The sequence below is a fragment of the Stegostoma tigrinum genome, chromosome 22 (genome assembly GCF_030684315.1).
Source record: "Stegostoma tigrinum isolate sSteTig4 chromosome 22, sSteTig4.hap1, whole genome shotgun sequence".
Taxonomy (NCBI): domain Eukaryota; kingdom Metazoa; phylum Chordata; class Chondrichthyes; order Orectolobiformes; family Stegostomatidae; genus Stegostoma; species Stegostoma tigrinum.
In genome coordinates this window covers 2,484,375-2,504,560 of record NC_081375.1, presented here as the reverse complement: position 1 = coordinate 2,504,560, position 20,186 = coordinate 2,484,375, and the positions used below count along the sequence as shown (strand labels likewise).

General features: G+C 43.9%; 1 protein-coding gene across 1 annotated transcript in view; it reads left to right on the top strand.

Moving 5' to 3' along the window:
• Nucleotides 1-20,186, top strand: part of LOC125463857 ((E3-independent) E2 ubiquitin-conjugating enzyme UBE2O) — a 138,966-nt gene that overhangs the window by 82,438 nt on the left and 36,342 nt on the right. The window contains exons 11-12 of the mRNA XM_059653564.1: nucleotides 6,494-6,606; nucleotides 8,704-8,835. Of these exons, the coding sequence (XP_059509547.1) occupies nucleotides 6,494-6,606; nucleotides 8,704-8,835 (245 nt within the window). The remainder of the gene's footprint in view (nucleotides 1-6,493; nucleotides 6,607-8,703; nucleotides 8,836-20,186) is intronic.

Below are 20,186 nucleotides of genomic sequence, written 5' to 3'. Positions count from 1 at the left end.
AATGTCCCTTGCGCTGGTATAACAAGGTGTAGAGCTGGATGAACGCAGTATCAGAGGAGCAGGAAGGCTGATGTTGGGGCCGAGACCCTTTCTATGCCTGAAACGTCAGCGTTCCTGCTCCTCTGCTTGCCCTGCTGTGTTCATCCAGCTCGACACCTTGTTATCTCAGATCCTCCAGCATCTGCAGTTCCTACTATCTCCTCCCACTGATATTCTGTCTTGTATGACGAAGCCAGTTCTCTATCCATCTTACCTGCTAACTGGAGATCCTATGTGACTGCACCTTTAATATCAGCCTGCCAGGAGGGACCTTGTCAATCCTTGCTAAAGTCCATTTAGAGAGCATCCACTATCCAACCCTCCTCAACCATCTTTGTCATTTCCTCAAAAAACTCGAATCATGTTTGAGATACCACTTCCCCCTCATAAAGCCGTGCTTTCTATCATTTGAGTCCATTTTTTTACAAATGTGTGCAAATCCTGTCCCTGAGATTTTCTCCAATAATTTCTCTACTTGGTGTAAGGCTTACCAGCCTGTAATTTCACAATTACCCCTGTTGCTTCCATTTAACAAAGGAATGACATTAGCTACTCTCCAGTCCTGTCTCACCTCTCCTGTGACCACAGAAGGTACAAAGATTTTGCACATGGCCCCAGCAAATTACACCTAACCTCCCTGATTATCCTGGGATAAATCCCCTCTGGTCCATGTGAATTTTCTGCCTAAATGCTTTTTTGAAATACCTAACACCATGTCTTCAGAGATAGTGGGAACTGCAGATGCTGGAGAATCCAAGATAATAAAATGTGAGGCTGGATGAACACAGCAGGCCAAGCAGCATCTCAGGAGCATAATGATGAAGGGTCTAGGCCTGAAACGTCAGCTTTTGTGCTCCTGAGATGCTGCTTGGCCTGCTGTGTTCATCCAGCCTCACATTAACACCATGTCCTTTCTTGTGTTGACACACCACAGCATATCAACGTGTCCCTCCTGAGACTCACCGTCCACTATGTCGTCGTCCTTTGTGAATACTAATGCAGAGTATTTGTTTCTTGCCCACTTTCTCTGGCTATGTGCATAAATTACCTCCTTTATTCTTGAGAGAATCTACCATTTTTCCTTACATATGTATAAAACACCTTGGGACTTCCCTTAATCTTGTTTGCTGAGGGCATTTCGTGGCCTCTTAGCCTTCCTAACTCCTTGTTTAAGTTGTTTCCTGCTTTATTTGTATTTGTCAAGGGCTCTGTCTGTCTTTGGTTTCCTAAATCATGTGTATGCATTGGTTTTGTTTCTGACTAACCTCTCAACTTCTCTTGTCATCCAATGTCAGAACTGTAAAGAGTCCCCATGTGACAGATGTGGATTTACCCTCAAACAGTTGCTCCCAACCTACAATCCACTGTTCCTGTCTAATATTGTCATAGTCAGCCTTCCCTGAGTTTAGTATAGCAAACTTTTTATGGACTATAGTATCAGAGATAATGGGAACTGCAGATGCTGGAGAATTCCAAGATAATACATCAGCTTTTGTGCTCCTGAGATGCTGCTTGGCCTGCTGTGTTCATCCAGCCTCACATTTTATTATTTTTATGGACTATGCTGGTTGATCAAGTATTCTGGTTGATCATGAGGTCCAAGAAATGTAAAAACACACTAAGAATTGCAATGCAGAAGATATACACATCACTTATACTTTATTTGTAACTTGTGCTGTAAATAATTGAAATAAAACTTACTGGCGGAGAGCCTTCTCACTCACGCACTCAACTGACTACTTGGAGATCATGATAATGCAGTAAACGTCTTGCTCTTCAGGTTCAGGATTTTTGTCCCTGGCACTGAGGAAGTTGCAGTCAATGTAGGGTAAATTTAAAATCACCCACCATCAAAATCCTGTTTTTTATATTTTTCCATATCTGTTCCTGCTTTTTTGATTTGATTTATCATTGCTTCATGCACCTAGGTAAAATTTAGTTTTACGTGCAGTAGAGGCAAATCATACCATACAAAGTGCATAGGGTGTAATAGACCAAAGTCAGAAATACAGTGTTACTGCTGTAGAGAAGGTGCGCAAGGAACATTAAATTTGAGGTCCATTCAGAAGTCTAATAACAGTGGGGAAGAAGTTGTTCTTGAATCTGTTGGTACATGTGTTTTCAGCTTTTGCATCTTCACTCCAAGGAACCAGGTTAGAGATTATAACTGGGCTGGGAAGGATCTTTGTTTATGTTGACTGGTTTTCTGAAGCAGTGGGAAGTGCAGATGGAGTCAATGGATGGAAGGTTGGCTTGTGTGATAGCCTGGGCTGTGTTCACAATGCTGTAGTTTCTTACGGTCCTAGGTAGAGCAGTTGCCATACCAAACCTTGGTGCATCTGGATAGAGTGCATCTATAAAAGTTGGTATGAATCTTTATGGACCTGCTGAATTATATTAGCCTTTTGAAGTAAAGGTGTTGTTGTGCTTTCTTGACCATCACATCAATGTTGGTGGACTAGGACAGATTGGTGATCATCACTCCTAGGAACTTGATGCTCTCCACCACAGTTCAAATAATGTAGATGGGGACATGCCCTCCACAACACAGTCTGCAGATCAGTGCATTGAGCAACTGCTAGTTTTTTTTAGTCATGCTAATTGGCTGAGACTGACTTGCCTAGAGAGATCTTCCAGACTTTGAATACTGCCAGGTCTTTTGGATTCAGTGAATGAGGACCAAGAGATTGATTAATCAAGAGGGGGAAAATTAAGAGTTTGAGCTGAAATTTGTAAGGAACTTTAAAGTGGGTTGTAAAAGTTGCCATAAATATATAAAAGGAAAAAGATTAGTGAAGACAAATTTTGTAGGTCCCTTATCTGATTTATGACAGTAGCTAAAAGAAAGCGTAGAAATGGCAGAGCAATTAAACAGATACCTTTTACCTCCACAGGAAAAAAAAAACAAGTAACTTATTGGGAAGGAATGTTTGATTTTTAGGGAGGAGGAATTAAAAGAAATATGTGTTTTTAAAAATACCAAAATGTTGTTGAAGTAATGGCAGTGAGCTGTTAATCTCCAGGGCATAATAAACTCTACCCCAGGGCTCCGGATACAACGCATTATCCTCCGACACTTCCGCCATTTACAATCCGACCCCACCACCCAAGACATTTTTCCATCCCCTCCCCTGTCAGCTTTCCGGAGAGACCACTCTCTCCGTGACTCCCTTGTTCGCTCCACACTGCCCTCCAACCCCACCACACCCGGCACCTTCCCCTGCAACCACAGGAAATGCTACACTTGTCCCCACACCTCCTCCCTCACCCCCATCCCAGGCCCCAAGATGACATTCCACATTAAGCAGAGGTTCACCTGCACATCTGCCAATGTGGTATACTGCATCCACTGTACCCGGTGCGGCTTCCTCTACATTGGGGAAACCAAGCGGAGGCTTGGGGACCGCTTTTCAGAACACCTCCGCTCAGTTCGCAACAAACAACTGCACCTCCCAGTCGCAAACCATTTCCACTCCCCCTCCCATTCTCTAGATGACATGTCCATCATGGGCCTCCTGCAGTGCCACAATGATGCCACCCGAAGGTTGCAGGAGCAGCAACTCATATTCCGCCTGGGAACCCTGCAGCCATATGGTATCAATGTGGACTTCACCAGTTTCAAAATCTCCCCTTCCCCTACTGCATCCCTAAACCATCCAGTTCGTCCCCTCCCCCCACTGCACCACACAACCAGCCCAGCTCTTCTCCTCCTCTCCCCCCCCCCCCCCCACCCACTGCATCCCAAAACCAGTCCAACCTGTCTCTGCCTCCCTAACCGGTTCTTCCTCTCACCCATCCCTTCCTCCCACCCCAAGCCGCACCCCCAGCTACCTACTAACCTCATCCCACCTCCTTGACCTGTCTGCCTTCCCTGGACTGACCTATCCCCTCCCTACCTCCCCACCTACACTCTCTCCACCTATCTTCTTTACTCTCCATCTTCAGTCCGCCTCCCCCTCTCTCCCTATTTATTCCAGTTCCCTCCCCCCATCCCCCTCTCTGATGAAGGGTCTAGGCCCGAAACGTCAGCTTTTGTGCTCCTGAGATGCTGCTTGGCCTGCTGTGTTCATCCAGCCTCACATTTTATTATCTTGGAATTCTCCAGCATCTGCAGTTCCCATTATCTCTTATACCCCAGGGCACTTGAGTTGACAATGGAAATAGTGTTGGTTACCATCTTCCAGACTTGTGATTCTTGAACAGCCCTGGCAGACTGGAGGGTTGCAAATGTAGCCCCATAATTTAGAAAGGAGAAAACAGGAAATTATAGGCTGTTTATCTTAGTGCCAGAAGTGGGTGAAATGCTAGAATCTCTTACAAAGAATGTGTTGCAGGAGATTTAGAAAGTATTAATGGAATTAGACAAAGTCTAACCCTTTAGGAAAGGGAAAACATGTTTGCAAACCTTTTTGAAGCTTTTTGAAGATGTCACTAGTAGAATTGGAGAGAACCAGTACAAGTGGTATATTTGATTTACATCGTTCAAAGTTTCATGTAACAGATTAATGTGCACAATTAAAAGATATGGTATTAGTCGCAATATACTTGCATTGATTGAGAATTGACTAACAGACAGAAAACAGGAATAAATTGGTTATTTGTGGTTGGAGTTATTCCTGGCACTTAGAAAGATGGTTGGGTTTGTTGGAGGTCTGTCATCTCAGCTCCAGGACATCTTTAGGAGTTCCTCAAGGTAATGTCCCAGGTCCAACAATCTTCCCTCCATAAGGCCAGAAGTGGGGATATTTGTGAATTATTGCACAATGCTCACCATTTATGACTCCTCAGATACTGAGTGAGCCCATTTTCAAATGGAGCAGGATGGGCAATATCTAGGCTTGGACTGAAGTGGCAAAGAACATTCTCACCATAGAAGTGTCAGGCGATGACCATCACTGAAAAGAGACAATCTAACCATTGTCCCTTGACATTCAGTGGTGTTATCATCACTGAATTCCCCACTATCAATGTACTGGGGGAATTACCATTGACCAGAAACTCAACTGGACTTGCCACATAAACGTAGCTGCTACAAGAGCAGGGCAGATCCTAGGAATACTGTGGCCAGTAAGTCACTTCCTACTTCCCCAAAGCCTGTCTCTCTTCTACAAGACAAGTCATTACTGTGCTGGAGTACTCCCCACGTGTCTGGATGGATGCAGCTCCAACAACACAAGTTAAATACCATCCAGGAAGCAGCAGTATGCTTGATTGATATTACACCCACAAACACCCATTGCCTCCACCACCAATATTCAGTAGCAGCAGTATGTACTACCAAAAGATACGCCAAAGAATCTTAAACAGCAGCTTCCAAAGCCATGACTATTTTCATCTTGAAGGACAAGGGCAGCAAATACATGGGTACACCACCACCTTTTAAGTTTCCCTCCAAACCACTCACCATCCTGAGTTGGAAGCATGTTGCCATTCCTTCACTGTAGCTGGGTCAAAATCCCGAAATTCCGTCCCTCACAGCATTGAGGACCTACCTAGGTGCACTGTAGCAGTTCAGCACCACCTTCTCAAGGGCAGCTAGGGACAAGCAATAAATGCTGGCCCAGCCAGTGAAGTCCCCATCCCACAAGATGAATGGAAAAAATAGTCAAATGGTATGTTGGCCTGCACTGCAAGGATAACATGCTACACCTGTATGATGCCTTGGTGAGACCATACCTGGAGTATTGTATGGTATTACCGAATAAAAGACAAGCACTGTTCATAAAGGGGGTGCAATGACTGGTTCCTGAAATTGTGTGGTTTTTGGCATGTTAGGAGAGATTGAATCACCTGGCTCTTGGAATTTTGAGAATGATAGGCAATCTCAATGAAACATGTAAATTCTGACAGGGCAAGATAGACTAGTTGCACAGAATATCCTCAGGCAGGGAAAGCATAACAAACAAAGGATGATGGTTAATGGACAGAGCATTTAGAAATGAAATGTAAAATTTCTTCACTGGGATGGTGGCAAACCTGTAGAATTCGCAATCATCCAAGGTGTTGGAGGCCAAATCTCAATATGTTGACAAAAGAGGTGGATAGCTAGACACTAAAGGCATCATGGAGGAGAGGGAAAGTGTGGGAGTATGGTGTTGAGATAGATCAGCCATGATCATATTGAACTGTGGAGTGGGATTAGCGATAAAAGACCTACCTACTCTTGCTCCTGTTTTGTGTTTCTAAGTATGATCTGTATACTTTGATTAAACTGTTAAAGGCCATATTATGATTTATGCCATTTGCGTATTTGAGATACTGCATTCTACCTTTTTAAAAGCTGGGGTTAATTAAATTATTTCTAGTGGGGGAAAGTGCAGAAGTATTTCTGATCGAGCAGAACCTTTGTTTTGCAATTTGAGTTTTGCCTAGTACTAACTATAGAAGTAAGTTCTCACTTCCTGCTTTGTGATTTGTTTTTCCTGCTTTGGATGAATTCACTGTTCCCTATAAGCACAAGGACCTCAGGATGTTGGCGTGTATGGAGTCGTGCAGTCTGTTGACCACATTGGACGGACGTGTTCAGTGAAGTGGTTCAAACCAAAAGCGAATGGCACAGAGATAGAGGTGACAAACTTGTGAAACACTCATCAAAACTCTTTATTTTCTTGCTGGTTCTTGACTGTGTGAAATTTTAATTTTTTGCTTGGGATGTGGCTGTTGGTTGCAAGCATTTATTACCTGTCCCTAATTCCCCTTGAACTCAACTGATGTTTTTGGCTGTTTGAGGGCAGTTAAAAGTCAACCGTTGTCAACCAGAGCAGAAACTGGCAGATATTCTTCCAAGGGCTTTAGTGAACCAGATGATCGAAGCTTGCCATTATAGAGACCACTTTCAAATTCAGGTTTTATTAATTGAACCAATGTTCCATGAGCATTAATTAGCCTGGGCCTCTGGTTTACTAATACTCTAGTTTCCACTATTGATTAACGCTTTATCAATATTCACAAATCTTCATAGTTTTAGAACAATGGATGACGTTAATTGAGGGGATAGCACATTGATAGCTGAAGTCTGGAAAGAAAAACTAGAAACTTGAAAGGAACCTTGCTGAATGTAACTGAATAATTGCGCAATGGAGTTCAGTTCTCTAGTATTGTAGTCATTAGTGTTTAGAAGGTTGAGGGGAGATCTAATAGAAACTTACAAGCTAATGTATGGCTTAGAAGGGGTGGACGCTAGGAAGTTGTTTCCGTTAGTCAGGGAGACTAGGACCCGTGGGCACAGCCTTAAAATTAGAGGGGGTAAATTTAAAATGGAAATGAGATGACATTTCTTCAGCCAGAGAGTGGTGGGCTTGTGGAATTCATTACCACAGAGTGCAGTGGAGGCCGGGATGTTGGATGCTTTCAAGGCAGAGATCGACAAATTCTTGATCTCACAAGGAATCAAGGGGTATGGGGAGAGTGCCGGGAAGTGGAGTTGAAATGCCCATCAGCCATGATTTAAATGGCGGAGTGCATTTGATGGGCCGAATGGCCTTCCTTCCACTCCTATGTCTTATGGACCTATAGTGTGCACTTTAAAGTGGCATTTATGAATGACACCTGTGGAGCTTGAGAAACAGTGCAGATTCCTTGACTCATTTGTTCTGTTTTTAATGTGTCATCAGGTTCGAAATGAGGGAAGGGAAAATCAGTATTCCTTTCCCTAAAGAAAAAGGATGTGTTCTCAAGTGGAGCATCCTAAATAAAATTCTTTAAAATTGCATTGTGAAACACTTTACCCATTATTATGAGAAGACCACACCTGGAATTTGATTAGTTTTGGCTTCCTTATCTGAGGAAGAGGTTTACCAAACTGATTCTTAGCATGGAAAGGCTGACATATGAAGGGAGACTGAATCAGCCAGGATTATGTTCACTGGAGTTTAGATGAATGAGGTGGGGACATCCTAGAAACTTATGAAATGCTAATAGGATGGGCTGAGGTCAATGCGGGAAAGTGTTCTTGATGACTGGGGAGTCCAGAACCAGGGGCTAACAGTTTGAGTGCAGAGTAGACCACTTAGGATTGAAATGAGAAATTTCTTCACCCAGAGAGTGGTCAGCCCTTGAAATTCTCTGCCATAGAAAGTGGTTGAGGCCATTACGTTGAATGATTTCAAGGAGGAGTTAGGCATAAAGGCGGTAAAGGTATGGGAAGAAAGCAGGAACAGGCTACTCATTTGGATGATTAGCCATAATGTTGAATGGTGGAATAGGCTTGAAGGGCCAAAAGGCCTACTGCTCCAACTTACTAATTTTCACTATTTACTGTACTCATATTTTGGCTTTGTCCATGTGCTGTCTTCACTGAGGAATAAAGGAAATCATCTTGGCATATGGGGCATGACTAAAGACTTGAAGTTGGTCAGTTATCTTGAGGCTTGAAATTTATACATTGATTGGGCCATCTGATAATGTTGACCTGTGTAGATAAAACTGTCCTGACACTGCCCAGCAGTGTGCATTAATGTATAGTAGTATCTTTCTGTATCAGACACAAGGAAGGATGACTTGTTGCTGAGATTTAGCAGCAGAGTGCCATTTATTGATGTTTGCTGCTGTTAACTTCTTGAGACAGCTGTGAAGCAGTCTGGAAGAACTGTAAGCCAAGAAATGAGATTTGGGGAACGGTACTTGAGTTCCATTTGCTCAAACAAACTTTACTTAATACTGCAGATGCTGGGATGCGAGGAAGATATTAGTGTTTATGACATTGCTGATCATCCAGATTTCCATTTCCGCATCACTGATATCGTGATCCGTATTGGAAATGTGGAAGAAGGGCGAACGTTGCCGAAGGACAATGAGGTAATGTAAATTTCATTCCCTATTCTGTTGCTGCAACGTGTTATGAGACCAATTGATCACTTTTTAAAAAAAAATTGATTTCCTTTGTTCAAAATAATTGAGTTCAAATCCTGGTAGGTGATGAAGCATGAGCCACGTGGAGCATGGTGGTGGAGAGTTGCTTTTTGGACTGGAGGCCTATGAAAGGTGGTGTGCCATATGGATTGCTGCTGGGTCCATTGCTTTTTATGATTTATAGAAATGATTTGGATGTAAATGTAAGAAATATGCTTAGTAAATTTGCATATTACACCAAAATTGGTGGTGTAGTGGACATCAAGAAGATTACATCGTAGTTCAAGTAGAGTTTAATTTTAGATAAATGTGAGATGTTATATTTCGGTAAGACAAATCAGGGCATGCTTTTTGCACCTTAATGGTAAGCTTCTGAGGAATGTTGATGAATAAAACAATCTTTAGAGTGCAGGTTCATAGTTCCTTGAAAGTAGAGTCACAGGTAGACAGGATAGTGAAACAGATGCTTGGTGTGTTAGTCTTTATTGGTCAGTGCATTGATTATAGGAGTTAACAGGTCACTGTCGCTGCACAGGACTTTTGGAATTTTACATTCAATTCTGGTCTCCCTTATGAGGGAAGAATGTTGTGAAATTTGAAATAATACAGAAAAGACCAACCAGGATGGTGCCAGGGTTAGTGGGTTTGAGCGATAGGGCAAGGCTGAATAGGCTGGGTCTATTTTCCCTGGAGTCTTGAAGGATGACCGTAGGAGTTTATAAGAACATGAGGGACATTGATAGGGTGAATAGTCTTGATCTTTTTTTCCCAGGTTAGGAGAGTCCAAAACTAGAAGGCACAGGTTTAAGGTGAGGGAGAAAATTTTTAAAAGGGATCTAAGGGGCAACTTTTTCACACAGAGGGTGTTGTGTGTATGGAATGAGCTGCCAGAGGAAGTATTGGGGGCTGGCTTAATTACAACATTTAACAACATTTGGATGGGTATATTAATAGGAAGGGTTTAGAGAGAGGTGGTCTAAATGCTGGCAAATGGGACTAGATTAATTTAGGATATCTGGTTGGCATGAGCGAGTTGGACTGAAGGGTCTGTTTCCACACTGCATCTGTTACTCTCTTTATCCCTGTGAATAGTATTCCTGTCATATTTTGAGATTCCAGTTATGTTGACCCCACGTAATGTCCATGCATGAACTAAATCAGAATTTGCCTTTTACCCATATTCCTGACTCTCGTTTTGGTTTGTAGTTACCCTTTTATTAAAAGCTGTTATTATCAATATTCTCTGCCCCTATCAGACAGTGTATTTCAAATCCTAACCACGTGTTGCATAAGGTTTTTCTTCTGGTAATTGTACCAATTGTCTTGATTACCTTTCTTCTTTCTTCAGAGTTGACTGATTTTTGGAATTTTCCACCTTTGAAGCTGTGGGTGCTCAGTAATTGAGTACCTTCAAAACTCTGATAGCATTTCAGACACTAATGGAATCAAAGGATTAAGATTGAGTTAAAATGGAGTAAATGTAAAGGATAATTGAGAAGTTCTATTCCTTCCCCTAACCCTATCTCCTTCCCAAAATTCACAAACCCGCCTGCCCTGGTCGACCCATTGTCTCAGCCTATTCCTGCCCCACCGAACTCATCTCCACCTATCTGGACTCCATTTTCTCCCCTTTGGTCCAGGAACTCCCTACCTACGTCCGTGACACCACCCATGCCCTCTACCACCTCCAGAACTTCCAATTCCCTGGCCCCCAACACCTCATTTTTACCATGAACGTCCAGTCCCTATACACCTGTATTCCACATGCAGATGGCCTCAATGCCCTCCGCTTCTTCAGTCCTGCAGCTCGACCAGTACCCCTCCACCGACACACTCATCTGCCGAGCCAAACTCGTCCTCACCCTCAACAACATCTCTTTTGATTCCTCCCACTTCCTGCAGACAAAGAGGGTGGCCATGGGCACCCGCATGGGCCCCAGCTATGTCTGCCTCTTTGTAGGTCACGTGGAACAGTCCCTCTTCCGCATCTACACAGGCCCCAAACCCTACCTCTTCCTCCGTTACATTGACTGTATCGGCGCCGCCTCTTGCTCCCCAGAGGAGCTCGAACAGTTCATCCACTTCAACACCTTCCACCGCAACCTCAAGTTCACCTAGGCCATCTCCAACACATCCCTCACCTTCCCTGGACCTCTGTCTCCATCTCAGGCAACCAGCTAGTTACTGATGTCCATTTCAAGCCCACCGACTCCCACAGCTACCTAGACTACACCACCTCCCACCCACCCTCCTGCAAAAATTCCATCCCCTATTCCCAATTACTCCGCCTCCGCCGCATCTGTTCCCAGGATGAGGCATTCCACTCCCGCACATCCCAGATGTCCAAATTCTTCAAGGACTGAAATTTTCCCCCCACGGTGGTCGAGAACGCCCTTGACCGTGTGTCTCGCATTTCCCGCAACACATCCCTCACACCCCACCCCTGCCACAACCGCCCAAAGAGGATCCCCCTCGTTCTCACACACCACCCCGCCAACCTCCGGATACAACGCATCATCCTCCGACACTTAGGACATCTACAATCCGACCCCACCACCCAAGCTATTTTTCCATCCCCACCCTTGTCTGCTTTCTGGAGAGACCACTCTCTCCGTGACTCCCTTGTTTGCTCTACACACTGCCCTCCAACCCCACTACACCCAGCACCTTCCCCTGCAACCGCAGGAAGTGCTACATTTGCCCCCACACCACTTCCCTCACCCCCATCCCAGGCCCCAAGGTGACTTTCCATATTAAGCAGAGGTTCACCTGCACATCTGCCAATGTGGTATACTGTATCCATTGTACCCGGTGTGGCTTCCTCTCTGGGGATACCAAGTGGAGGCTTGGGGACTGCTTTGCAGAACACCTCTGCTCAGTTCGCAATAAACAACTGCACCTCCCAGTCGCGAACCATTTCAACTCCCCCTCCCATTCTTTAGATAACATGTCTATCATGGGCCTCCTGCAGTGCCACAATGATGCCACCCGAAGGTTGCAGGAACAGCAACTCATTCCGCTTGGGAACCCTGCAGCCCAATGGTATCAATGTGGACTTCACCAGCTTCAAAATCTCCCCTTTCCCCACCGCATCCCGAAACCAGCCCAGCCTGTCTCTGCCTCCCTAACCGGTTCTTCCTCTCACCCATCCGTTCCTCCCACCCCAAGCCGCACCTCCATTTCCTACCTACTAACCTCATCTCACCTCCTTGACCTGTCCGTCTTCCCTGGACTGACCTATCCCCTCCCTACCTCCCCACCTATACACTCCTCTCCACCTATCATCTTTTCTCTCCTCTTCGGTCTACCTCCCCTTCTCTCCCTATTTATTCCAGAACCCTCACCCCATCCCCCCCTCAGATGAAGGGTCTAGGCCCGGAACGTCAGCTTTTGTGCTCCTGAGATGCTGCTTGGCCTGCTGTGTTCATCCAGCTACACACTTTATTATCTATTCCTTCCTCTTAAATTTTTTGAGCTGTGTTGTTTGGCTATTAACGCTTCAGCCGTTCAAAATAGTTTGTCGTTATTTATCCCATGTAAGAACTTCGTAATTTTTCAAATGCCTCTATCGGAATCTCCTTTTAAACTTCAAGAAGAGTGGTTCTAGTTCCTCCACACTCTCAACCCTGAAAGTTTTCTTGTAGATCTCTTCAGTGCTTTGCTCAAGCCTTCAATTGTTTCCTAATGTATGCTCAGAATGATGCATCTCATGCTGTATCTAGGCATTTTCTTAAACAATAGATTTAGGATCATTTCCCCATTTGTAATCTGCTTCTCATTAAACTGCTTTGTTAACCAGTCCTGCCACGTCCAAGATGTGTGTAATACATTCCCAAGTATTGGTTTTGCACCCCTTTTTCAAATTGTACAGTTCACTTCGTGCTTCTCATCCTTCCTCCAGCCAAAACACCACCACCTGTTTTCTGAATTAGATTTCTCATTCCAGTTTTCTTTCAGTTTATCATCATCTTTACTATTTTGTAAACTTCCAAATTTCATGAAGTGTACAAATTATGATATTGAGCTGATCCATAAATCTAAATAATCACTGTAAAGCAAAGATGGCAGACTGAAACTTGTAGAATACTTTAGTCTGGTCCAAATAGCAACCATTCGCAGTTACGCTTTACTGGAATCCAGCAGGAATGGGGGTAAACTTTGTGATGGTTCAAGTCGTATCTGGCAGATAGGAAGATGGTTGTGATTGTGGGAGGTCAGTCATCTCAGCTCCAAGACATCTCTCCTCCGGGTGTTGCCTAGACCCAACATCTTCAGCTGCTTCATCAATGACCTTTTCTCCATCATAAGGTCAGAAGTGGGGATGTTCGCTAATGATTGCGGTACGTTCAACGTCATTTACAACTACTCGGATACTGAAGCCGAACATGTCTGGATCTTGCTGCATCTGAACAATATCCAAGCTTAGGCTGACAATTGGCAAGTAGCATGCATTGATTATAGAATAGAATCCCTGCAGTATGGAAGCCGGACATTTAGCCCATAGAGTCTACACCGGCCCTCCATAGAGCAACCAACCTTCTACCCCATCTGTGCATTTCCCATCCTAAACACTATGGGAAATTTAGCATAGCAGTCCACCTAATCCCCACATCTTTGGACTGCGAGAGGAAACCAGAGCATCAGAAGAAACCTACACAGACACAGGGTGAATGTGCAAACTCCACACGGACAGTCACCCGAGGCTGGAATTGAACCCGGGTCCCTGGTGCTCTGAAGTAGTCGTGCTAACCACTGAGTCACGGTGCCGCCTCATGGCACAAAAGCCAGGAAATGACCATCACCCATAAGAGATGATCTGACTACTGCCCTTTGACATTCAACGACATTAACCATCACTGAATACCCTACCATCAACATTGAGGTTACCATTGACCAGAAAGTGAATTGGACGTTCCATATAAATACAGTGGCTACAAGAGCAAGTCAGAGGCTGGGAATATTGCAGCAAGCCGCTTCACTTTGACTCCCCAAAACCTGTCCTCCACCCTCAAGGCACAAGTCTGAAGTGTGATGGAATACTCCTCATTTGTCTTGGGGCACGACTGATGCTCACTAACAGCAGTGAGTACCATCTACAAGATGCATTGCAGAAATTCACTAAAGCTCCTCCGACAGCACCTTCCAAACGTATAACCACTTCCATCTGGCAGGACATGGCAGAAACTACATGGGAACACCACCACCTACAAGTTCCCCTTCAAGTCACTCTATATCCTGATTTTAGAAGTATATCTCCATGGCTTCATCGTCACTGGGTCAAAATCTGGGAACTTCCTCGCCACCCCACGACATTGCGGATCAACCGATAGCACGTGGACTGCAGTGACTAAGGGCAGTTCACCACCACCAGCACATTCCCCATCCCTAGTTGCTGTAAGTAATAAATGCTGGCCAGCTAACAACAACAATTCCCAAGAGTGAATAAAAACTTTTTTGTCTCTTGGCTTTTTATTCTGACAAACATGAAACCAAACCTGAAATTAGCTGCATTTTGTGCAGGTTCATTCATGGAATGTGGCAACCACTAACAAGGCTAGCTTTTATTGCTGATTTAGTTGCTTTCCACAGGTGTGGTGAGTTCTCTCTTTGATTCATTACAGTCTCTCTGGTGTGGGTACACCCTGTAATGCCATTTGAGTGGAAATTCCAGGATTGTTTTTGTTTTTAAAAATATCATTCATGGGATGAGGGTGTTGATGGTTAGGCCAGCACTCATTGCCCTTCTCAATCTCCCAGAGGGCGGTTAAGAATCAACCACATTGCTGTGGGTCTGGAATCACCTAAGCAAGAACGGGTAAAGATGGTAGTTTTCTCCTCTGAAGGACATCTGTGAAACAGATGGGTTTTTTGCTGGCAATCAACAATGGATTCATGGTCATCATCAGATTCTCAATTTCAGATTTAATTGAATTCAAGTTCCATGTCTCTTGACACAAGATTTGAACCAGGACCCCCGAACATTACCTGGATTAACAGTCCAGTAGTAATGCCACTAGGCCTTTGCCTCCCTTCGTGTTGTTGCAATGATAGAATGGTATGTGATTTGGAGTGGAATTCGCAGATTGTGCTGCTCTTATTCCTCAGTGTGGTAGTGGTCGTTTAAAGTGGATGCTGTGCCAATCATGCTGGATATTTTACCCTGTGTGGTGTTGAGTTTCTTGACTGTTGCATTCATCCAAAAGTGTGGATAGTATTCCATTATATTTCTACCTTTGTAGGTTGAAATGAGTTAGTTTCCACAAAATGCCTAACCTCTGATCTGTTCTTGTAGTTACAGTAGATGTGTGGTGATTTGGTTTTAAAAAAAACTTACTGAATGCGAGCATCACAGGCTAAGCCAGTGTTTATTACCCACACGTAATGGACCTTAAGAATGTGGTGGTGAACTGTCTGCTTGAACTAGTGCCGTTCATAACGTGGAAGGGAGCCCAAGGTGCTATTGAGAAGTTCTGAGATTTAATCCTCTCATAAAGGTGTATTAATTCTCACTTGGTAATTTGGACTTTTAAAAGAGGAGCAGATGGATTTTGGTTTCAGTTCTGTGATGGTAACTTTAGGAGATCAAAAGTAACATGAAACAGAAATCTCAGTACGTAATTTCTGAGAAAGCTGGTGATGCAGTTCAGTGCCTAGTAGCATGCCTGTGATGTTAATTGATATATTTTTGCTATGAAAAGTATGACACAAAACAGACCAGGCTGCTGGCTTAGTTTGACTTTGGTTCATGGAAAATCAGGATTTCGATTCAGAAGTGAAGGTTTCTCATAACAGGAATGTGAAAATTTTCAGGAAAACCACTTGCACCCAGGCCAGGACGGTTTGTTTGTGAAGTCTTGTCAACAGAATTTGTATTGAAGTTTTCAATTTATCAGGACTGAAAAGGGGTTCTGGACATAAGAACCTGAAATAAGCCATAAGACGGACTTACTAGCCCAAGGAGGAGAATTGGAAAGAATACTTGCAGTAAGAAATTAGTGTTGAGGTAGAAGTGCTATATCTCTACCAAGGATATCTCTTGGAAACAGATCAAAACTTTCCTTTAAGAGATCTAAAACTGTTCATAGTATTCCAACTGTGACAACTGCCTTGCTTCATCCTAACAAGAGTTTCCTACTTTTTTTAAACTCCGCTATGTTTAAAATGAAGGCCAACGTTCAATTTTTGTTCCGTATTACCTGCTGAACTTGTGCGCTAAGTTTTCAGATTCATGCACTTCTGTTCTTCCTGCCAAATTGCGCAACCCCTCACTTTCTCACATTACATTCCATCTGCCTAGTTTTTACACTAAATAAATTGCTGGAGTTCTACCAGTGCACATGGCAGAAGTGCATTCTATCTACACCTTGCACTTTTCAAATTCATAACCTCTACCACCTGGAAGAACAAAGTTAACAGACACATTGACTCTTAGAGATCTACAACACAGAAAGGGTTCCTCCACACTAGTCAAAGACAACCAACTAACTATTCTAATCTCATTTTCTAGCACTTGCCGCTAACCTTTATTGCCTTGGCATTGCAGGTGCACATCTAAAAATAACTCATGTTATGAGGATTTCTGCCTTCACCACCCGTATGGACAGTGAGTTCCAGGTTTTCCACCACCTCTTGACAATGTTTTTCCGCATATCTCCTCTAAACCTTCCGAGTTGATTTATTATTATTGATTTATTGATTTATTATTGTAACATGATTCTAGATAGTGAAAAGTTTTTGTTTTGCGTACAGTACATACCATACAAAGTGCACAGGGATAATAGAACAGAGCATGGAATACCGTGTTAAGGCTGCAGAGAAGGATCAACGTTCTGCGTCATACCTTAAATCTATACCCCTGGTCATGATCCCTCTATCAAGAGAAAAGCTTCTTCCTGCCCACCCTGGCCACGCCCTTCATAATTTTATGCATCTGAATCATGTCCCTCCGCAATGTCCTTTGCTGCAAGGAAGACAACTTCAGTTTTCCCAGTCTTTCTTTCTTTAATTGAAATTTATCTCTTGCTCCCTTTCAGAATAATGGTATCACATTGGTTGTCCTCCAGTCCTCCAGCATCTCTTACGGCTAGGTGAGAATTGAACAGCTTTTGTAAAGGCCCTTGTTATTTCCTCCCTCGCCTCTCTAGCCTGGGATACATTTCATCCAACTCCTGATATTTATCTACTACTAAAGCCTGACGGACCACTCAACATTCTCTTAGTCAATGCTAATTTCTTTAATTATATCACCAGCCTTTCTCTTAGTTTCGATTTTCACATTGTCCATTTCACTAGTGAACACCAACATAATGTATTCATTTAGATCCTACCAATATCCTCTGGCTCCACGTACAAATTATCACTACAGTTCTAAATTGGCCCAACTCTTTCCTCCATTATCTCTTTACCCCTCAATGTACTTGTAAGGCAACATGGGATTTTCCTGTATTTTACCTGCCATTATCCTTTCTTGTCCCCCTTTAGCTCTCCTGATCATCTTTTCAAGTTCCATCTTGCACCTTCCTTGCTTCTCTTCTGCTTTATTGAGCTCTCATTATCTGCAATAAACCACCATTTTTCTCTTAATCCACAGCTGTACATACCTCAATATCCAGGGTTCACAGGAATTTTGGGATGTGTTGGTCTTGTATGCTCTATTTCCTTCATGAATGCATCCCGCTGTTCTGAGGCAGATTTGCCTGAAGGTATCTGCTTCCAATCCACTGCCAGATCCTATCTGATGTTATTAAAGCCAGCCTTTCCCTGGTTGAGAACTTTGACTTCGGACCCATTCTTGATCTTTTCCATAACAAGCTTGAATCTAACGGATTTATGAAGTGACGAAGATGATTGAGGGAAAAGCAGTTGATGTTATCTGCATGGACTTCAGTAAAACCTTTAAGGTCCCTCATGGCAGACTGGTATAAAAGGTGAAATTACATGGTATCAGGAGTGAGCCGGCAAGATGGATTCAGAACTGGCTTAGTCACAGGAGATAGGGGTAGCGGTGAATAGAATAGAATCCTTAGTGTGAAAACAAACCCTTCGGCCCAACAAGTCCCCACCGACCCTTGGAGCATCCCATCCAGACCGATACCCCTCTAACCCACCTATTTTACATATCCCTGAACAATGCAAGCAATTTAATACAGCCAATCAACCTAACCTGTGCATCTTTGGACTGTGGGAGGAAACCAGAGCACCTGAAGGAATCACATGGAGAATGTGCAAACTCCACATAGACAGTCGCCCCAGGGTGGAATCAAACCCGGGTCCATGATGCTGTGAGGCAGCAGTGCTAGCCACTGAGCCACCGTGCTGCCCTGATGGAAGGATGCTTTTCAGAATGGAGGGTTCTAACTAGTGGTGTTCAACAGGAATCAGGTCCTGGGACCTCTGCTGTTCAGGGTCTACCTAAATGATGTGGACATACAAAAATTGGTGGAGTTGTCGATAGTGAGGAGGACTATCAGGATACAGATCAGTTGGAGGCATGAACAGAAAAGTGGCAGATGAAGTTTAATCTGGACAAATGTGAGGTGATGTATTTTGGAAGGTTTGGTACAAGTGGAAATTTAAAGGTGAATGGCACAACCATTAGTGTGGTATGCAGAGGGATCTGGGGTTGCAGGTCCACCAATTGCTGAAGGTGGCATGAGGTGCAGGTAGATGAGGTACTAAAGTTGATGGCACACTTGCCTTCATTGGAAGGGGCACTGTGTAAAGATAAGCAAGCTATGCTGCGGCTTTATAGAACTTCTTGTAGATGGCACAGTGGCTCAGTGGTTAACAATGCAGCTTCACCACACTAAGGACTCTGGTTGGATTCCAGCCTTGGGCATCTCAGTGTGGAGTTTGCATGTTCACCCCGTGTCTGCATGGGTTTCTGCCGGATCCTCCGGTTTCTTCCTTTGGTCCAAAGATGTGCCTGTTAGGGTGGGGGTTTGGCTGTGCTACATTGCCCATAGTGTTCAGGCGTAGATTAGTGACGGGAAATGCAGGGTTATAGGGCATGGAGGTGAGTGTGGGTGGGATGCTGTTTTTGGCGGGGGGCGGGGGGTGCGGCGTCAGTGCTGAACTTCCTGTGTACTGATTTTGAGACTAGGACCTGAGGGCACAGCTTTAGAGTAAAGTGAATTCGTTTTAGAGCAGGGATAACGAGAAACTCGTTCAGCCAGACCGTAGTGAATCTATGCAATTCACTGCCACAGAAGGCTGTGGAGGCCAGGTCATTGAGTATATTTAATACAGAGACAGAAGTTCTTGATTGTCAAGGAGATCAAGGGTTCTGGGGAGAAAGCGAGAGAATTGGATTGAGAAACAGATCAGCCATGATTTGAATGGTGGAGCAGACTCGATAGGCTGAACGGCCTAATTTCTGCCCCTGTCTTATGGCCTTTAGTTAGGCTATATTTGGAGTTCTGCCTAAGACGCTATCAGAAGGATGTGGATGCTTTTGGAGAAGGTACAGAAAAGGTTTACCAGGATATTAGCTATGAAAAAATGCTGGGACAGACTGGGCTTGTTTTCAGTGGCAGGCAGGAGGTTGACGAGTGACTGAATAGAAGTTTATAAGATTGTGATTGGCATGGATAGAGTGGAAAGTATGAGGGCTTTTCCCAGGAGGGGTCAGTTACTAGGGAACGCAAGATCAAAGCATGAGAGGGAGGGGGAGGAAGCTTAAAAGAGATATACAAAGTATGTATTCCACACAAAGGGTGGCAAGTGCCTGGAATGTGCTGCCAAAGGAGGTGGTGGAAGCAGACACAACAGCACTTAAGAAACACCTGGATGAATAGCTGAATAGCAAGGGAATGAAGCGATGTCTATGTTCCACAAGTGAATTTAAAAGCAAACCTAATGTTAAGCCCAGGACCCTTGTGCTTTGTGCAAGTACTTGTTCGAAAAGCTGTTTTGAATGCACTTTAAGAATTCTGCTCCCTCTAAACCTTTGACACCATGACGCCCTCAGTCAGGTTTACAGCTGAGATCCTCTAATATCAGTACCCTGTTATTTCTGTACTTCTCTGAAATGTGCCTCTATATCTGATTTTGTTTCTTTCTGTCTGATAGGGGGCTATATACACCCCCAGCAATGTGATATAGTTATATGACTGAATCTGAGAACTTTCTAAAATGTCATCCCTCACTTTGTGCTGTAATGGATTCCCTGATCACTACTGAGATACCTGCTATTCTCTTCCCTCTGTCCCTGTCTCTCCTGAATTCCTGATCCTGGAATATTGAGATGCCAAAACTCCTGCTTACCACCACTGCCACCCTACCACCACCACAGCTTG